Source organism: Montipora capricornis, chromosome 14 (assembly GCF_036669925.1).
Source record: "Montipora capricornis isolate CH-2021 chromosome 14, ASM3666992v2, whole genome shotgun sequence".
Taxonomy (NCBI): Eukaryota; Metazoa; Cnidaria; class Anthozoa; order Scleractinia; family Acroporidae; genus Montipora; species Montipora capricornis.
In genome coordinates this window covers 31,726,621-31,745,085 of record NC_090896.1, presented here as the reverse complement: position 1 = coordinate 31,745,085, position 18,465 = coordinate 31,726,621, and the positions used below count along the sequence as shown (strand labels likewise).

The 18,465-nt window shown below is 41.2% G+C and overlaps 1 protein-coding gene across 1 annotated transcript in view; it reads right to left on the bottom strand.

Moving 5' to 3' along the window:
* Positions 1-5,843: 5,843 nt before the first annotated feature.
* The window catches only part of LOC138032439 (C-reactive protein-like), a 45,600-nt gene continuing 32,978 nt past the window's right edge, over positions 5,844-18,465 (bottom strand). Inside the window, exons 4-6 of the mRNA XM_068880113.1 lie at positions 9,702-9,915; positions 8,366-8,774; positions 5,844-6,518 (exon numbers count right to left, since the gene is read on the bottom strand). Coding sequence (XP_068736214.1) covers positions 8,369-8,774; positions 9,702-9,915 — 620 coding nt within the window. The 3' untranslated portion in view covers positions 5,844-6,518; positions 8,366-8,368. The remainder of the gene's footprint in view (positions 6,519-8,365; positions 8,775-9,701; positions 9,916-18,465) is intronic.

The following is an 18,465-nucleotide window of genomic DNA, read 5'->3' as shown; positions in this document are numbered from 1 at the left end:
CTGTTACCCGTTTACAGAAAAAAGTTGCGAAGGCTGTACTTGCACTATTTCCAGTGGTTTGCACGTCTAAAGCATGACCCCGTGGATAAAGACGTTATGAAAACCCGACATTGTTTCATGGAGGAGGATTCAATGGATGTTGAAGAGGCTACAGATGCAGCTGTGGAGAGACGGAAATTTTTATTGAACAGGATGTTCCAACCGCGTCCCATCCCAACGCAAGATGAAGAAGAACAAAATGATGATGACAAGTGAACGATTTTTAGGTGTACAAACTAAAGAACGTTGTTTGTGCTACTGTGCATATGTCTATTGAATGTATGGGTCCTCAGGCCTCCCTATTTTGTGAATACGGAACGCGTCCAGAGACTGGGACTTGTTTGACTTTTGTAATTTGGTTTGTAATAACCTATGGACACGGACTTGGATAAACTGAGACGAGGCTGGGCTCCAGGCCACCTCCCACGTTCCCGATTGTCAATAGCTCTTTTGTTTCTAATGAAATCGTTTCGTTCGTAAAAAAATCCTATTTTTGTCTTGTGTTAGATGATTAAAGATGGCCTCGTTTCCATTCTTTTTATTGTGAGGGGTCTGGGTCCCTGTGGCGTCATCGTTTTCAACTAATCCCCGTGTGTGATGTCATCCCCTCTCGGCCAATCCCGTATGCGACGTCTCTATATATGTCACGACCCTCCTCTCTTTACCCTCGTTTTACAACATGGTCGCCTGCTGAACGGATCTGCGCCATATTTTTCATATAACTCAATGATGAGAAATGTTCAAGTCTACCGTGAGAACCATATCATTGATACGACCGGTGGCGGCTGGCTCGTACGTAAGTACGGGCTCCGGCCTCCTACGCCTCCCTACCTGAGAGAAGGCTTGGCCCGTGTAGGTTCCTTCTGCATCCCCGTGTTTGTCGTCGGATCTATCCAACGCCGCCGACCGTCTAGACGAGTTATTGCTTCGTGCCTCTCCCGCAGGATTATCGTCCATTGCTTTCGACGTGGTAGCGGAACTAAACGACCTTGTACCACCCCGCCATGAGGATACCTCTCCTCTCTAAGTCTTCTCACATGGGGACTATAAATGTTGGGGTACCCCCCCCCCCCCCCCATCCCCCTGTCATCAGGTCTTGTGACCTTACAAGTCAGGCCTAAAAATTTGGGGTACCCCCATCCCTCTCCTCAGGTCGTGTGACCTTACAAGTCAGGCCATAAATGTTGGGGGTACCCCCCTGATGCTAACACGTACGAAGTGGAGTCGTGTAAAAAGACCATCAAACTCAATCTTCCTTCGACCATTGGCTTTTTCGTGTATCAAAACGCTAAGAGGCGCATGTTGGAATTCTACTACGACTGCGTCGACAAGTATCTCGATCGCAGTGATTTCCAACTCTGTGAGATAGACACGGACAGTGCCTACATGGCACTTTCGGTGGTGGAGTATACCCCCAAGCCGTGCTTTAAACGGTTTGGCAACGCGGTATCCGACGCGCGACAAGCAGGGGATCGGGACCCCAGCCAGGCCATCATTGCCGACACCATGAAATTGGTGGGAAACTCGAGTTACGGCAAGGCCATTACCAACCAAGAACGGCACCGTAACATAGAGTACTGTTCCGAGATCAAGGCTTCACAACTGGTGAACGAACCTTACTTTCGTGGGCTTACACTCATCAATAACAACACGTACGAAGCGGAGTCGTGTAAAAAGACCATCAAACTCAATTTTCCTTCGGCCATTGGCTTTTTCGTGTATCAAAACGCTAAGAGGCGCATGTTGCAATTTTACTATGACTGCATCGACAAATATCTTGATCGCAGTGATTTCCAATTCTGTGAGATGGACACGGACAGTGCCTACATGGCTCTTTCAGGGGAAAGTGTGGAAAGCCTGGTGAAACCTGAACTGAGAGAGGCATTCGAGTTAGATAAAGCGAATTGGTTTCTACGTACGGACTCACCGGAACATCGTGCCTACGACAAAAGAAAGCCGGGACTCTTCAAGGAAGAATGGCAAGGGACGGCATTATTGGACTTTGCAGTAAGACCTACTACTGCTTTGGCGCAAAGGACAAATTTAGTTGCAAAGGGGTGAGCAAAGGCTTGAACGCCATTGACAAAGACAAATATCTCAACGTCCTCCTCACTCAGCGCCCAAGCAGTGGTGTCAATCGTGGCTTTCGCACCGTCAACAATACCATGTACACGTACAAGCAAGTGGGCGACGGCTTTTCTTACTTTCACCCCAAACGAAAAGTCCTGGACGATGGTGTGAGCACACAACTTTTGGATATTTGAAAGTTGCGGGGTGTGCGTACTTGGCGCCGAGTAGGGACATTACGGAACTGGGGTGACTTTAAGGAGACTCTACTCCATTTCTTGTATATATTGTAAATATTTGTTACGGGGCACCAATTCTTTGTGTGACCGGTGGGATGATTGTGTTTTTTCATTGGCCGGCCACATCGAAAATCAGCGTGGATCAATAGGGTGCATGTATGGGGCACCATCTTCTTGTAGAGATCTTGTAAATCGTCATTAAAATCTGTTTTGGTTGGATTTTCTTGTGTGTTTTGTGTTTTTATCCGAGGGGGTCTGGGACCTTTTCTCCCTAATTGGGGAGAGGTGTCCCAGTGGGGTCTGGGACCTAAAAAACGCCTAAGGAAACGCCTGAAACGGGTTTGTCCGTTTATACGTCTAGAAAAACGGAACGCTCACGACCACGCCCCTGAACAATTCTTACGGTCTGTCAATCAAATTTCCTCTCAACCAATCAGGAGCCAGCTGGATAATTATTCAAATTATTAGAGCTTTGATACTCCTAATATTATCCCGTTACGACGAACCAATCAGAAGCCTCCATTTTAACGCGTCCTTACAAACGCCCCTAGCAACGCTCCTCAGCGAATGATGCATGATATACTACTATTTCCCAAAAAAACTGCTTGTGTGGCTACGCAATGTTCGTCAATTGACAAATTGTTTACCGAAATGAAACCGTCCGCTAGTTACTCTTTTAATAACGAAACCAAGGGTTTTTACTTGTGGTGATACGACAAGATAATTTACTCACTTTTCGTCCCCTTTGTGAGAAAACAGACCTGAGACAAAGGCGGACGAAAGATTTCTCGTAAGATGATGCTGGAACACTCAATTTGACGGCATGTGATGTGTGACGCACTGAGACATATGGCGAGAGTACCAGCGCTTTCTTAAGTATTTAAGTATTTCGAAATTATTCCACCTTGTTCTCGTTGAACAATTCGGCCGAACTATAATCGATTACTTTGATCCCTCCTACACAATAAATGGAGCTCAAACGATTTAAGAGGCACTACACCGACACACTGTAATTGTTACCTTGCGCAATGCTCGCTACTTGGCGCACCTTGACAAATGGCAAGATATTTTCCACAATTATGCAACTTTATTCGAGTCAATTCGAGTCGAATCGTCAACATTTACAAAGCCTTTCTCGTGGTCTTGCTGTATTTCTTTGTAAGTGTCTTGCAAATTGACTGCCAGCAAGACGACTCGACTAATTAGAGCACCTGACACTAGATTCGAGTGGAATCGTCAACATGTTGTAAGCCTCTGCTGGTTCTTGCGAATCGACTTCAACGTAGTTGAATCGTCAAGTGCAAAGACGAATCGGCTCAGATTGGGTGGTATGAGGGTGTATTTGACATGTGTGATTTGCGAACCCGTGCGAAGCGAAAACAAAAGGTTGTGCACTGTCACGGTCAATAGACCTTATTCACGATGGCCACCATGTTGGATTTGCCATTATCATGCAAATTAGCAACACACTTGTGAGGGGGCAAACAACTCAAGTTCGAGAGGTTGTAACGAACATTTAGCCACACAGATGATTCGTTTCTCGTTCATTGAATGTTTATCACCTAAGTCGTAAAATAGAATGATTACAGAAGTTATTTCGATGTTTTTTTAGTGAAAAATGAGCAGATAACGAAGTTAAAGTCAAAATGTCAACGGGCAATCAAAGGATATAAAATTATTATAAAAGGTACTTAATTCTAAATTCTAAAATGTACTTTTAGCAATGTTATTTCAATATTTCGACGAACCGATTTTCCGCAAATTTGCCTTTTTTCCAATGTTTGCCCCCCAGCATAACACATGGCTAATTTGCATGACAATTTTAAAGCCAACATGGTGGCTATCGTGAATAAGGCCTATTCAACATCGCTTGCGACAACACTGTTCTCACTTTTGAAGGTTTTAAGGTTTCATAACCACTCCCTCGATTAACTATTTTTCGATGCCTTTTTGGGCACTTATTTCTACTTTAATGGCCTACCTTCAACGGACAGGCATTGCGAGCCATGGAACAATTTTCATATATGAAAATCCCGCCAAGGCTGAAATTCATCCAATCAGATTGCTATGATTAGCAACGTGAATATCCATAACAAAAACAAACGGTCGAAAAGCCTGTGCGTTGAAGGAAGGCCTTTAAATAAGGGCATGCTTCACTAATTATAGGAAGCGAACCTAACACAATAGGGATTCTTGACGTGCCGTTAGCAGGGGATGAGAGAAGCTGAGAACCAGTGTTCTTTTTTCAAGAAAGACGCCCCACTCCCATACTAGGGAGATTTAACGGCGACGGCAACGAAAACGTCACATTTTGCATATTTAGTGGCTAAAAACAATAGCTTTGTACGCTCTGTCCGCACGTGCGTTTTTCATTTTTGTCCATGTCTTTGCCGTCGTCAGCAAAACTACAACGTTAAATAGTCAAATTTGAGGTTTTATGGAGAACGTCAACGCCGTTCCCGTCGTCGTTGGTTAAGCTCCCTCCTCAGCCCATGCCACGCAATGCCACAGTAACATATTTCAGCTTTCTTTCGTCTTTCTAATAACAATCACCTCTAAATGTTTGTGTCAATGTGCGAATTGGATGAAAATTCACTTGATTGAAGGCAATGGACGTTAGTCACAGGCTGGTCAGAGTGTCTCTGTCCTTGTGTGGGCCCATTTCCATTAGCAGGGCTAACGCTCACATGGTTCATATGGGGTAGAAAACTAGCACTTCACATTACACTCTAATCAGTTAATGGCGTGGATAACGATTGCCTAACGTTAATCAACTTATTCCCAAGGAATTAACTATTGGAGGGTAATGTGAAGTGCTATTTTGTAGCCATGTAAAGCATGTGAGCGTTAACCCTATTAATGAAATTGGACCCATGCAAGGACAGAGAAAAAAAGTTGACCATGGTGGAAATTGAACCCAGGACCTTCGGGTTAAATCACCGCTGCTCTACCGACTGAGCTACAAGGTCCGCCGGAAGCAATTAAGTGGGAATTTAAGACTCCATTCTCACGGCAATGAATATGTACAAGTATAAGGATGAGTCACGTTTTTTGAGCGATGAATTCGTCATCGCTTTTTGTTGGCAAGAGAGTATCGATTTTTGATGCTGTCACTCCTTGTTAGAAACGAAGTTGACTGGGAACGACCGACGGATGCTTCTTGAGTCGTGCCATCTTTGAATTCGGTTTCCAAACAACATTGTGACGGGAGAGTGAGCCACGAAAGCCTCAGATCTGTATATTTGTGTACAGTTCCTAGAACTTTTGCCACTGGCTGTAGCTTTAGTACAGCCTGGTCGTGGCTCACCCTCCCCCCACAATGTTGTTTGAACGCGAGTGTCTGAGCCCATGCGGCAAAACAACATTGTCGGAGGGCAAGTTCATCAATTTTGTCCGAGGCTGTAGGTCATGTTTATAGTATTGCAATATAGAGATACCATAGGATTGCACAACATTCATTTAAACGCCATAGAATACTCAAATCGTTTCCGAGGGAAATCTTTGTCTAACTTATTGTTTATTTTTTACATGAGTGCAATAAATACCTTCTAACATAATTTCGCTCCTTGCAAATAACCTACTTTGCAAAGCTTTGGCTAACTCAAATTCGATTTTATCGTTGTTATATTTTCTTGTTGACGTGGAAATGAATCCCGGCCTTTTGTGCCTTGTGAAATCTTCAAAAACTATTACAGCAGACTGTCACCAAGGCTGAAGGTAATGTTTTGATGGTCGCAGGACTTGAAATATACCGGTTTAAACAATGTGTGGCAATGTTATTTATCAGTGATTGTTAATTACAACTGTAAAACTAATGCATCTCACGCTTCCCAGTGGTGTCGTGCAAACTTCATTGTAATATTGATGCTGGGTTATTCACTCTATACTCATCATAGTAATTTTTCTCTTATTATCTGAGATCCTTCTGCTTTGTCAATCAATGACAACAACTATGTCAGTAAGTTTAGTAGCAGCTGTGCAGGTGACTTACACATGTCATATGTCAGAAACTGTTTTATAACACCGCACGATATTCTTAATATGTTAAGAAAGGACTGTGATGCCTCCTTGTTAACCATAGAAACAAACACCGTTGCTATTATTATTGACAGCATTTTGATTCCAATTCAAAGAGATATCCATGGTCAGCCAGTGGTTAATGGAGCAGCCATTCTGTTGGAATACGACATTATTGAGGAAATGGTGCAATATTTGCAAAACGTTAATGGAGAGAGTTAGGTGTTAGTGTCAAATATATATCAGATGACTTAAATAATGCACGTCCTTGTAGTCTTCCATGTACTACGACAGAAATGTGGTATAGCTACCATTGGGGCTTGTGATCAAGGATCTAGTTTCCATCAAAGTGATAACCAGTTCAAAGAAACAAATAAGTTAATAAACTAATTGTCGATTTCAACCTTTCCTTCTTTTACCTGTGTGCTACAAACTGGTTGTACTAAAACAAACAGAACCCTAGCAATAGGCATGACTACTCGGCTCTGCTTGAACAGTGAGAAAAGTAATGGATCATACCACAACAATTCTCATACTCTTAAGCTGCGAGATGGAGCTGACTCTTCCGGCAGTTAACATCAGCAAGGAGCAAAGCTCTTGTAATGATGATGACGAAAATTTTGTGTAAATATTGTTCTTTTTTAGCCAAACACCACCCCTCTTCAAATTAGGGAGACTACCGATGAGATCAAATCAAATCAAACTAAATGTTGCATGATTCTTGACAAATACCAAGAACCTGAGTAATCAGAGAAAAACCTCTTGGAATAAACTCTAAGTCCCCTAAGTCCCTGCCAACGTGGAAAGTCAAATAGAATACTAGCCTCTGAACAACCACTTAATATTCTCCTTATTTCTCCCCGTCCTTTTGCAATTCAACAAGGCTGTTCAAATACCAGTGTTCACCCACCCTAAGGCCCATTCCTCTAAACAAAATTCAAACTAAAAATGCAACGTCATTGCTTCGGCACGTACTTCGTGTCTCCATTTGCAAACGTTGGCCGCGTAGCACTTATATTTCAACATAATTCACTATTGGCGGGTAATGTGAAGTGTCATTTTGTAGCCATGTAAACCATGTGAGCATACAAAGTAACACTTCACATTACCTTCCAGTGGTTAATTCTGTTGAAATTTAAGTGCTACACGACCAACGTTTGCAAAAACGTAACCCAATAAACGAGGAATGGTGGGCTAACAAAAACTGAGATCTGGTCAACATTCCTTGGTAATGAGGAAAGGTTACGGTTTTGCAAACGTTGACCTTGTAGCACTTATATTTCAGCGGAATTAACTACTACTGGAGGGTAATGTGAAGTGCTATTAGCCATGTGAACCACGTGAGCGTTAGCTCTACAAATGGAATTGGGCTCACATAAGGAAAGAGAAACTCTGAACAGGGTGGGAGTTAAACCCACGACCTTCGGGTTAGATACATTTTTGCAAACATTGGCCGTGTAGCACTTATATTTCAACAGAATTAACCATTGGATGGTAATATGAAGTGTTATTTTGTACCCATTTAAACCATTCGAGTGTTAGTCCTACTAACGAAAGTGGGCTCAATTTGCAAAAACATAACCGTTCCTTGATATCTCAAATTCCCAGCGACCTGCTCCCGTTTGACATTTTAGCTTAGTCGGTAGAGTAGCGATGATCTAACCCGACGTTCGTGGGTTCAGTTCCCACCATGGTCAGAGTTTTTCCTCTGTCCTGGTGTGGGTTCAATTCCATTAGAAGGGAAAACGCTCACGGCACATGATTTACATGGGTACAAATTAGCACTTCACATTACCCTCCAATACTAGTTTTTCCGTTGAAATATAAGTGCTTCAAGGCCAACGTGTGCAAGAATGGAATGTAACATTTCCTTATTCCCAAGGTATGGTAAGTAGATCTCCGTTTTTGTTAGCCCATCATTCCTCTTTTATCTTGTTAAATTGCCCTTTCTCAATGAGATCTATATCAACACCCTTTCTCATTTTTTGTAATATTATACGTACTTATCATATTTTAAAGTTGGAGGGACATTTTACTTCCACATTATGGGTTGCCACAAGGAAGTCGGACCATTTAAGAACATCCCCATTGCCGAAGTTACAAATCTCGGACATGTGCAGTATCTCGTCATCACTCAGGACTCTGCTCCACAAATTCATTCCACTGATACTTCCCATAAAGCTCTGTTTCAATTCAAATGAGCCACCTCCGCTAGGTCCTTCAAATAAGCGGTCTTGATCTTGGCCAATCACGAGGACCCCTCCGCCATGAATGACATGTCTCACTTGAAAACGGCTTCCGTTGTTAATGACTTTGCCGTTAACATTCAGCTTCCAAGATCCAGCTTGATTCTCCCACGTTACACAAACATGATGTCTCCGTCCATCGTAATAGTTCCCAAGCTTATATGACCTAATGAGATAAGGACTGCTTAAGTTAATAGACGTGTGACCACAGAACGATTTGTATTTTCAAAGACAAAACACTTTTTATGCCACGAAACTGGGCATATATTTGGGTGTCTCCGTTCTGCTCTGTCGCCAAGTTTTTTGTGATCAAAAACACAGTTGTAGAATCTTCCGGTTGCTACTATGTAGAAATTCGTATCTTTCCTATCTAAGGAATTTTAAGACATAAACATATAGTTTGTACAAGAAGAAGAATTCTGTTCACTATTTTCCAAAATCTCTTTTTGTTCCAGAGATATTCAAGTTTTTAAAATATGCAAATTAGCCAAGTGATGACGTCATAAACTCAACCGAATTTTGATCAAATATGATGAAAATAGGAAATCTCAGCAAATTTGTATCAGAAATGCTTGATTCTTTGCGGTAAGATTCTAGTAGATGTGCTCCACAATACGAGCATACCAGTTTTGCTACCCTGGCAACATACCGGGTTCCAGACCTCCCTGATGTGAAAGGCTTTTCTGGCCACCATTGGCGTCCTATTTTGACAGTTGCCAATGGTGCCTGAGCTGCATGATTCTGTAAGTTGGAATTTGTAGCCTTGTTAAATGATTTTCTAGCTTAAGATCACCAAAAGTATTGATAAAAACTGTGAAAAAAATTGTTTCTGTTTAAGCAGGTAATTTTTAAGTGTCCACAATTTCATAAAACAAACTTAATTATCTCCAAAAAATGCATGGTTACGCCCTACTTTCATCTCAAATTCCAATAAGCCAAACTAAGATCTACTTTTCTGCGTAGTCATACCCAGGGAAAAAGAATTTTTTCTTATTAGGTGGCACTGTCCTTAATGTCAATTTTCCAATGAGTTTGCCTCACCTACCGCAGAATATGATCGAGAGGGCCACCGTAGTCAAGTGCATGTACTCACGTGTCAGCATTATTTATGGTCAGCTCATTCCGGAACAAAGTGAGCTCGTTAATGACGCCTTGTATTGCATAACTGAACGTAACGCCCCTGTCAGAGTCACTTGTTTGCATCCAAAAGCAAAGTGTAAACATCGAAAGGCTCAGAGACCACGTCTGGGAAGCATAGCTGTCAATGCTTTTGCTTGGAAAATACAAATCATAATTGGACCAATCACCTTAAAAAGAAGGAAAAAGAGGATAATAATAATAATAATAATAACAATAATAATAATAATCATCATCATCATCATCATCATGATAATAATTAAATTTATATCTATACATTTTGCATGTCTTTTTTTTTATTTTTCGTATACGTATTATGATGTTTTCAAATGTAATGGATATTTTAGTCGATGCTGCAGTTGTTTACGGCCAAAGCCAGCCAAAGCTATATTCCTTAATCTGGGCATCCAGACGTTCATTCTGCCATAATAATAATAATAATAATAATAATAATAATAATAATAATAATAATAATAATAATAATAATAATCCTACTTGGAAGTCTGCAATCTTCACCAATGTAATAGGATCTTAAAGGTGGCTGGTCGAGTAGTGGAACGGTTGACAGGTGTTAAGAGAAGTTAAGGCAGAGGGAAAACAATGCCTTGCTGGAAAAAGCGACTCACCAATCAGAAAAACGAATTGAGAAAAGAAATTGGGAAGCTTGAGTCTTTGCAGAATTACACCATGAAAAATTAACACTTAAAAGCTCGATAACAAGCACAATACAACATCAAAGTAAGGGGTTATAAAGTGATCATTGAAGAATTGAAACAAAGAGTAATCGCAAAAAGCCAAAAAATAAAACGATACGACAGCAGAGTGGAGCAATAACATCAAAACCGACTCTTTGAAAACAATGGAAAGAGATTGTTTGAACACTTGGAAGGCACAGAAAGTGATGTCAATGAACTATCGGATGCCGAGGCATCTCGACAGTTTTGGAAGGGAATCTGGGAGAAAGATGTTAAGCATAATGATGAAGCCGATTGGATAGAGACTGTTGGGACAGAAGTGGGAAAGACTACTGAGAAACAGGTTGATTTTAGTGCGACAATGGAAAGATGGCGCACCTGGGTACTGGGTTAAGAACATAAAGTGTCTGCATCAGAAAATGTCACAAATGTTAAACAACTGCCCTGTCTCAGGGAATGTTCCTGCTTGGTTGACCAAGGGAAGACTGTCCTCATAATGAAAGATAGGACCAAAGAAAATAGAATTACGAACTACAAACCCATTACCTGCATGTCTGCCAGTTATGTGGAACCTGTTTACTAGCATCATTTCAGAAGAAATGTACCATCATATTGACACAACAGGCGATTACCTGAAGAGCAAAAAAGCTGTAGAAAGCGACCAAGAGGCACAAACGATCAGCTCGTTATTGATAAAACCATCATATGTAACTGTAAGAGAAGGCAGATTGGTTTCGCCATGGGCTTGATAGACTAATTAAGACACGAAAGCACTCAACATGATCCCTCCTTCGTGGATCCTAAAGTGCCTGGATGTCTCTAGAACTGCTGATAACATGAAACTGTTTCTTGAGAACAATATGAAAAACTGAGAGAAAGAACTGGTGGCAGGAGGAGAAGGGATGGGAAAAGTGAAAATAAAGCTTTTGTTTCTTTTTAAACCACGACTAGATGTAAGCATTTGAAAAAATTACCTCAGATGATTATGCTAATCTCTGCTAAAATGTATCTGAAATACATTTTAGCAGAGATTGTTATTGATAACACAAAGGTTATACTGGTTAATGTTTATGTACCAAACGATACAAACCAACAGGTTGTATTCCTGAGGGGGCTTTCAAAAAATCTGCTCAGCAAATATGATAACGAAAATCTTGTATTGGGGGGCGATTTCAATTGCGTAATCAGCGCTTTAGACAAAAGAGGTGGTAAACCCGTTGGTATTAGAAAAGCATCGACCATTGAACTGAACGCTTTGATTACAACGCAAAATCTGCTCGATACCTGGCGTTACAAAAACCCGCACTCCTTTGACTCAATTGAATGGGACTTTATCCAAAAATGCCTTGAATCTTTATCCAAATCTTCGGCAATGGATCAGTGTGTTTTACAAAGACATCTCCAGTTGCGTCGTTAACAATGGTGTTGCCTCTAAACTCTTCTACTTAGAGCAGGGTGTCCGTCAGGGTTGTCCCCTTTCGGGCATACTCTTTGTTATTTCCATGGAGCTTCTTGCCCAAAGTATAAGACAGTCAAACGACATTAAGGGTATACATATCCAAGGAAATGAAGAGGTCAAGCTCACGCAATACGCTGACGACACAACTGCCATTCTTGCCGATGTCCAGTCAGTTTCTAATTTATTTGATTTACTCTCAGCGTGAGAGGCAAAATTAGAAATGCTATGGCTTGGCTCTATGCGCCATCGAAAAGACGCAATTGGTAATCTCCAAATTAGCGACGATCCTGTTTATGCGCTCGGAGTGCATTTTACTTTTAATATTGAATTGTCCTATAAGAAAAATTTCTTTGACAGATTAAGTTCCCTTAAGTGTCTGGTCCCGAAGAGACCTATCTATATACGGTAGAATAAATATTGTTAAAACATTGGCCCTCTCCAAACTTGTACTCATCTCCAGCGTTATGGAAAAAATTTGCAACAGAGGTTAATAAAAGAGTGTTCGATTTTATCTGGAAGCAAAAAACCGCTAAGATAAAAAAAGACAACCCTCATCAAGAATAAAGCAGATGGCGGTCTTGGTATGAAAGATTTTGTTCTTTTCGATAAGGCTTTTAAACTAACTTGGGTCAAACGGCTGTGCTCCGCCTCAGACGCACTGTGGAAGTATATTCCAAAATCACTCCTCTCTACTGTTAGTGGCACTGGCCTCTTTCAATGTAATTATTACTACAACCTTTTTGATCTTACTGGCCATTTTCCGGAATTTTACAAACAAATTATTCATCATTGGCAAGGAATTGTGTCTACGACACCTCGCAGCAAGACCGAAATATTGTCTCAGATAATATGGAACAACAAATTCATTACGATTGAAAAAAAAAGAAGGTATATCTGCCTCATTGGCACCGAGCAGGGATAAAGAAAATTTCAGACCTTTTTGACGAGCATGAAAATTGCTTCTTGTCTTTTCTCGCCTTGCGTAATAAATATACGTTAACTTGCAACTTTTTACAATATCATGGCCTTACATCCGAGAACCCGCAAAGTTGGAAGAAGCTCCTTCACGCTAACTCAGGCGACTCTACTACACCCTCGCCGCCAATCTGTACTAGATGTTACACATAAAACTGTTGACCCTCGAAAATCTTCCTCCTCCCACCTCAGAAAAAAACTCTTATTGTACGGTATCGCAAAGGAGAATTTAAATAAAATTTATCTTCTGCCGTTCAAGGCCACAAAAGAAGTTAAATTGGCAATATTCCAGCACAAAATTATACACAATATTTTAGCCACCAACGGTATTCTATACAAAATGAAGAAGGTTGCTTCCCCGTTCTTCCCTTTCTGTCCCTCTGATAGTCAAAAAATGCATCATTTGTTTAATGGCTGCCTGCAAGCATATTGTTTTTGGGACAAGTTCCAAACTTGGTATTCTACCGTAAGTAACGCGTATATACTTCTCTCCGAACCAGAGGTATTATTTGGAGTTACTCGTCCCTGTACGCACCGCTTGACCCTCAACCATCTCATAATGCTAGACAAATATTTTCTATACATTAACGCGCTAAATAATGCTAAATTCGTTTCCAGCGACTTTATCTCATTGGTGCAAGATAAAATGGAAACAGAAAAATACATTGCGGTCACGCTGAATGGTGAAAGGGAATTTCGAAAGAAGTGGAAACTCTTTCACACTAGTTAAGGATCCGTATGAAATATATCGTAAGTCTTCTAGTAGCGTAATGTGTAAGTAGGTTAGGCCATAATAAGTATATGAAATAATTAAACATAGCACAGTTTTTAATAATAATAGATATTAATTATAACCAACGTAAAAAGCGTATGTGAACATCGCACTTAAGGCTGTACGTAGAGTACTGTAAATTGGTTATATGTAATGCTTAGATTGTATCACAGCATGTAGATATTGTAATGTGTAGATTTGTAAATGGGTAGTTTGTGTCCTGTAAGTTTTGTGTAATTGTAATTGTTGTGAGAAAATTAAAAAATAAATAAATAAATAAAAAACATAAAAAAACCAACAAAAAAAAGTACTTGGAATTTTTCAAGGGGACAGTCTATCCCCCATTTTTTTTGTCATTATAGCTTGATCCCCATGTTCCTTGTTCTCCGTAAGGTCAGGGCTGGGTATAATAATCTCAGTAAAGGTGGTGGTGGCCCAAGAATAAATCATCTCATATATGGATGACCTAAAATTATTCGAAAGGACTAAAAAACAGCTGCATACCCTTATGGATACGGTCCGTATTCGCAAGGACATAAGAATGGAGTTCGGGATTAGTAAGTGTGGGTGCTGATCATGCAGATAGGGAAACTGGTACATACTGAGGGCATCGAATCCCCATGCGGTGAGAAGATAAAAGAGATTGACCGAGATATTGGCTATAAATACTTGGGTATTCTGGAAGCAGATGACACTGAAGTAGACATTTATAACAGAATACATAAGGCGGATTAAGAAGATCTTAAAGTCCCATTTAAATAGCACAAATTTCATAACTACCATCCATTCCCGAGCTGTATCCCATATAAGGTATGGGGCAGGAATAATTGGATAGACACGGAAGGAATTAAAAGATTTGGATAGAAAAACTAGAAAGCTGATGATGCTATATGGTGTGATCCATAAAAAAAGGTGATGTTGATAGCCTGTATATCAAGAAACCCGAACGGGGACAGGGGCGACTGATTAGTGTGGAAGACTGTGTCTTGATAGAAAAGAACTGCCAGTATGCATATGCTGCAGAAAGTAATGAGAAAATGATGAAAGCTGTAAAGAGAGAAGGAACCGTTGACATCGGAAAAACAAGAGAGAGCGTACTAGGAACCAGAAAAGAGAATTTGGAAAATAAGACCATGAACAGTATATTCTTCAGGAACACCGAGTTTAGGGATGAGATAACGTGGAACTGGTTAAAGAAAAAATGTCTGAAGAAAACAACTGAAGCTAGTATCATGGCTTCACAAGAACAAGCCATCAGAACAAGGTCAATTAAACATCATATTGACAAAGAGAACATCTCCCCCTTATGCAGGCTATGTGGAGAAAGAGACAAAACAGTTGCGTGAATGCAAATACTTGGCTCAGACAAAATACAAGAAATGGCGCCACGATAAAGTTGCTCAGGTCATATATTGGCAACTGTAAAACATATGACCTGGAACATGCAGGTAATTGGTATGATCATAGCCCACAAATGATGTTTGAAAATGAGAAAGTGAAAATCCTCTGGGATATGAGGATTCAAACAGATAAGGTCATGGAGCACTTCAGACAAGATATAGTGGTTCTTGAGAAGGAGAGTAGCCATTGTAATATCATAGATGTAAAATGCCATTTTCACACCCATGTTGTTGAGAAAGAGAAAGAAGAGGTGGACAAATATCAGGATCTGAAAAGGTAATTGAAGAGGATTTGCAGCTGCAGCAAAGTGATGGTGATTCCCATAGTAATAGGATCTTTTTGTGCGATCTCAAATAATTTCAACTATTGGTTAGTTAAGACCAGACATAATCTGAACCTTGGAACCCTCCAAAAGGCCTGCCTCCTAGGAACGGCTAGGATTTTGAGATATGCACTGAACATCTAAGGTTGAAGGTTGCAACTTGATACTCAGTTGAACATTACCAGCTTGTTGAAATCATTTCAACCGTTAGATGACAAACAATAATAATAATTATAATGAGAGGGCATCTTGGCTAGAGGATTGGAGTACAAGTTCAACAGATGTGCAAGAAGATATCAGCATCACTGTGGAGGATATTGGAGTGAGCAAGATGGCAAACTGGAAGGTAGCCGGCCCCGATCTTGTTCAGGGGTTCTGGTTTAAAAAAATAGGATTGCACTCTAGATTGCACTCTAGATTGCAAGAATGCTTGCAAGACTGTATATGTCAGGGGAATGTACCAGAGTGGATGGTCAGGGGAAGAACAGTTTTGATACAAAACGACACAGCGAAGGGTGCCCAGGCCAGCAACTACCGCCCTATTGCCTGCCTACTCTTGATGTGGAAGCTCTTTACAGGAGTTATGGAAGAGAACTTATACCACCACTTGGAAAGGAATGCACTGCTAACAGATGAACAGAAGGGTTGCAGGAAGGGACCCCGAGGAACTAAAGATCAATTGCTTGTAGACAAGGCAATCCTGAATAACTGCCGGAGAAGGTTAGCAAATTTATCAATGGTTTGGATAGACTACACGAAGGCATATGATATGGTACCGCATTCATGGATCCTGAAATGCGTGGAGATGGTTGGGGCTGCCAAGAATATGATCTCTGTAATCAGCAACAGCATGATGAACTGGAAGACGGTATTGACATCAGGAGGAATGCCTCTCGGGAGGGTGGACATTAGGAGAGGAATTTTTCAAGGTGACACCTTCTCACCACTACTGTTTATACTGATCATGTTACCCTTGACCCTAGTACTACGAAAAATGACAGCTGGATACAAACTGGCAAAGGACATGAAGCCCATTAACCACCTACTATTCATGGATGACCTGAAGCTGTACGGAGCTAGCAAAGATCACCTAGACTCACTTGTAAGGATCCTCTCGCAAGACCTTAAGATGTCGTTTGGGCTAGACAAGTGTGCTGTCCTGGAAATGAGAAGGAGAAGACAAGTTGGCAGTAGCGGAATAGAACTACCAGACGACCAGCAAACCGGGGAAATAGAGGAGGAAGGCTACAAATACCTTGGCATCTTACAGTTGGACCAGACTCTCAACACCAAGATGAAAGGCACGATAACTTCGGAGTATATCAGAAGAGTCAAGAAGTTGTGTAGATCAAAACTCAATGGACGAAATGTGATCCCTGGCATCAATACCTGGGCTCTATGTGTAGTACGCTACAGTGCGGGGATTGTGGACTGGACAATGGAGGAAGTAGCCAACATGGATAGAAGAACTAGGAAGATCTTGGCAATGAATGGCTGTCTGCACACCAGGAGTTATGTTGCTAGGGTGTTCCTGCCGAGAAAGGAAGGGGGAAGAGGACTGAGTGTGTAAGAAGGGAGAGCAAATCCCTTCATGGCTACCTAAGGGAGAGCACAGAGTGGATGCTTCAAGCTGCGTTGAACGAGAAAGTGATTGTTGAAGAAGAGAGTCTGCAGGACAATGAGAAGAGGAAGAAAGACGAGAAAGTAAAAAACTAGAAGGAGTGTTACGAAAAATAGTATTGCGTGACTAGCGTTACTGTCTAGAAGCTTCGCGAGAGTTCGTAGTTTGTTGATATTTAGGTTTGTACGTAAGCGTTTTTAAATCGGTGTGTTTTGTAATCTTTCTATAATTAGATTCATTACTAATTTAGAAAGTTCTAGAAGTTTATTGTCAGAGTATATAAGTAGACGAGTCCAAGCGGAGTGTTTTTCTAACTAGTTTTTCACAAGCGAAGAGAGTTGGCGTTGGCCGTGTTTAGTCAAGTGTGACAGAAGCAGTGTTTATTCAAGTTGGCGGAGCCCGTGTAAGTTTATTGAGTACGTGTTGTTTAGAGTTTACTTCGTGGAAACTACGTTCATTTTGGAATAAATCTTCTTGTTGTTGTTCCGACAACCCTGCGTTCAGTTTAGTTTGCAAGCTACCTTTCCTCTAAACATTCGAACTCGTAACATTGGGGGCCTGTCCGGGAGAGGAATTCATTTGTTTGCCGACTACAGAAACCAGGAAAGGACAATTCAAGAAGGAGTTACAGCTAAAGTAAGGAGAACTGTACAAGAGAGTATATTGTGTTTTTGCTGTGAAATCTGCTATGGAAATGGAAAAGCTGTTGCAGATGGGGAAAGAATTCGGATTGCAAGGAGAAAAGCTTCTCGAGTTTGTGAGGGAAGAGGAAGAAAAAGAAGAAAAGCGTAGACAGTTTGAAGAAGAACGAAAAAAGGAACAAGAAGAAAGAGAAGAGAGACGTCGAATGCTTGAGCAGGATAAAAGAAAGGAAGAGGAAGAGAAGGAGGAAAGGCGCAGAAGAGAAGATGAAGAGAGAGAAACTAGGCGACAAGAACGCGAACTAAGACAATTGGAGATGGAAGCTGAGCTGTTGAAACAGAAAGAGGCTATTGAAGCGGCAAAAAGAGAACACGAGTTGGAGATTGCACGTTTGGCTGTGGAGAATGCTGACGGGCGTCCTGAAGTGAGAGAGGATCGGGCTAAGGCACCTAAACTCCCCTCGTTTGTTGATGGCAAAGACGATTTGGACGCGTATTTGCAGAGGTTCGAGAGATTTGCCGAGACAGCTAAGTGGAAAAAAGATGGATGGGCATCGAAGCTCAGTGCTCTGTTGTCTGGACGGGCACTAGAAGTGTATTCACGTCTATCGGAGGACGCAGCTAAGGATTATGACAGGGTAAAGATTGCGTTAATGAAGAGATATGACCTTACCGAAGACGGCTATCGTCGAAAATTTAGAGCATCCAAACCAGAAGTTGACGAAAGTCCGGAGCAGTTTATTGTGCGACTGGACAGATACCTGTTACGTTGGCTAGAGCTTTCGGATACTGCGCAATCCTTTGATGGTCTTAAGGACTTGATCGTGAAAGAAC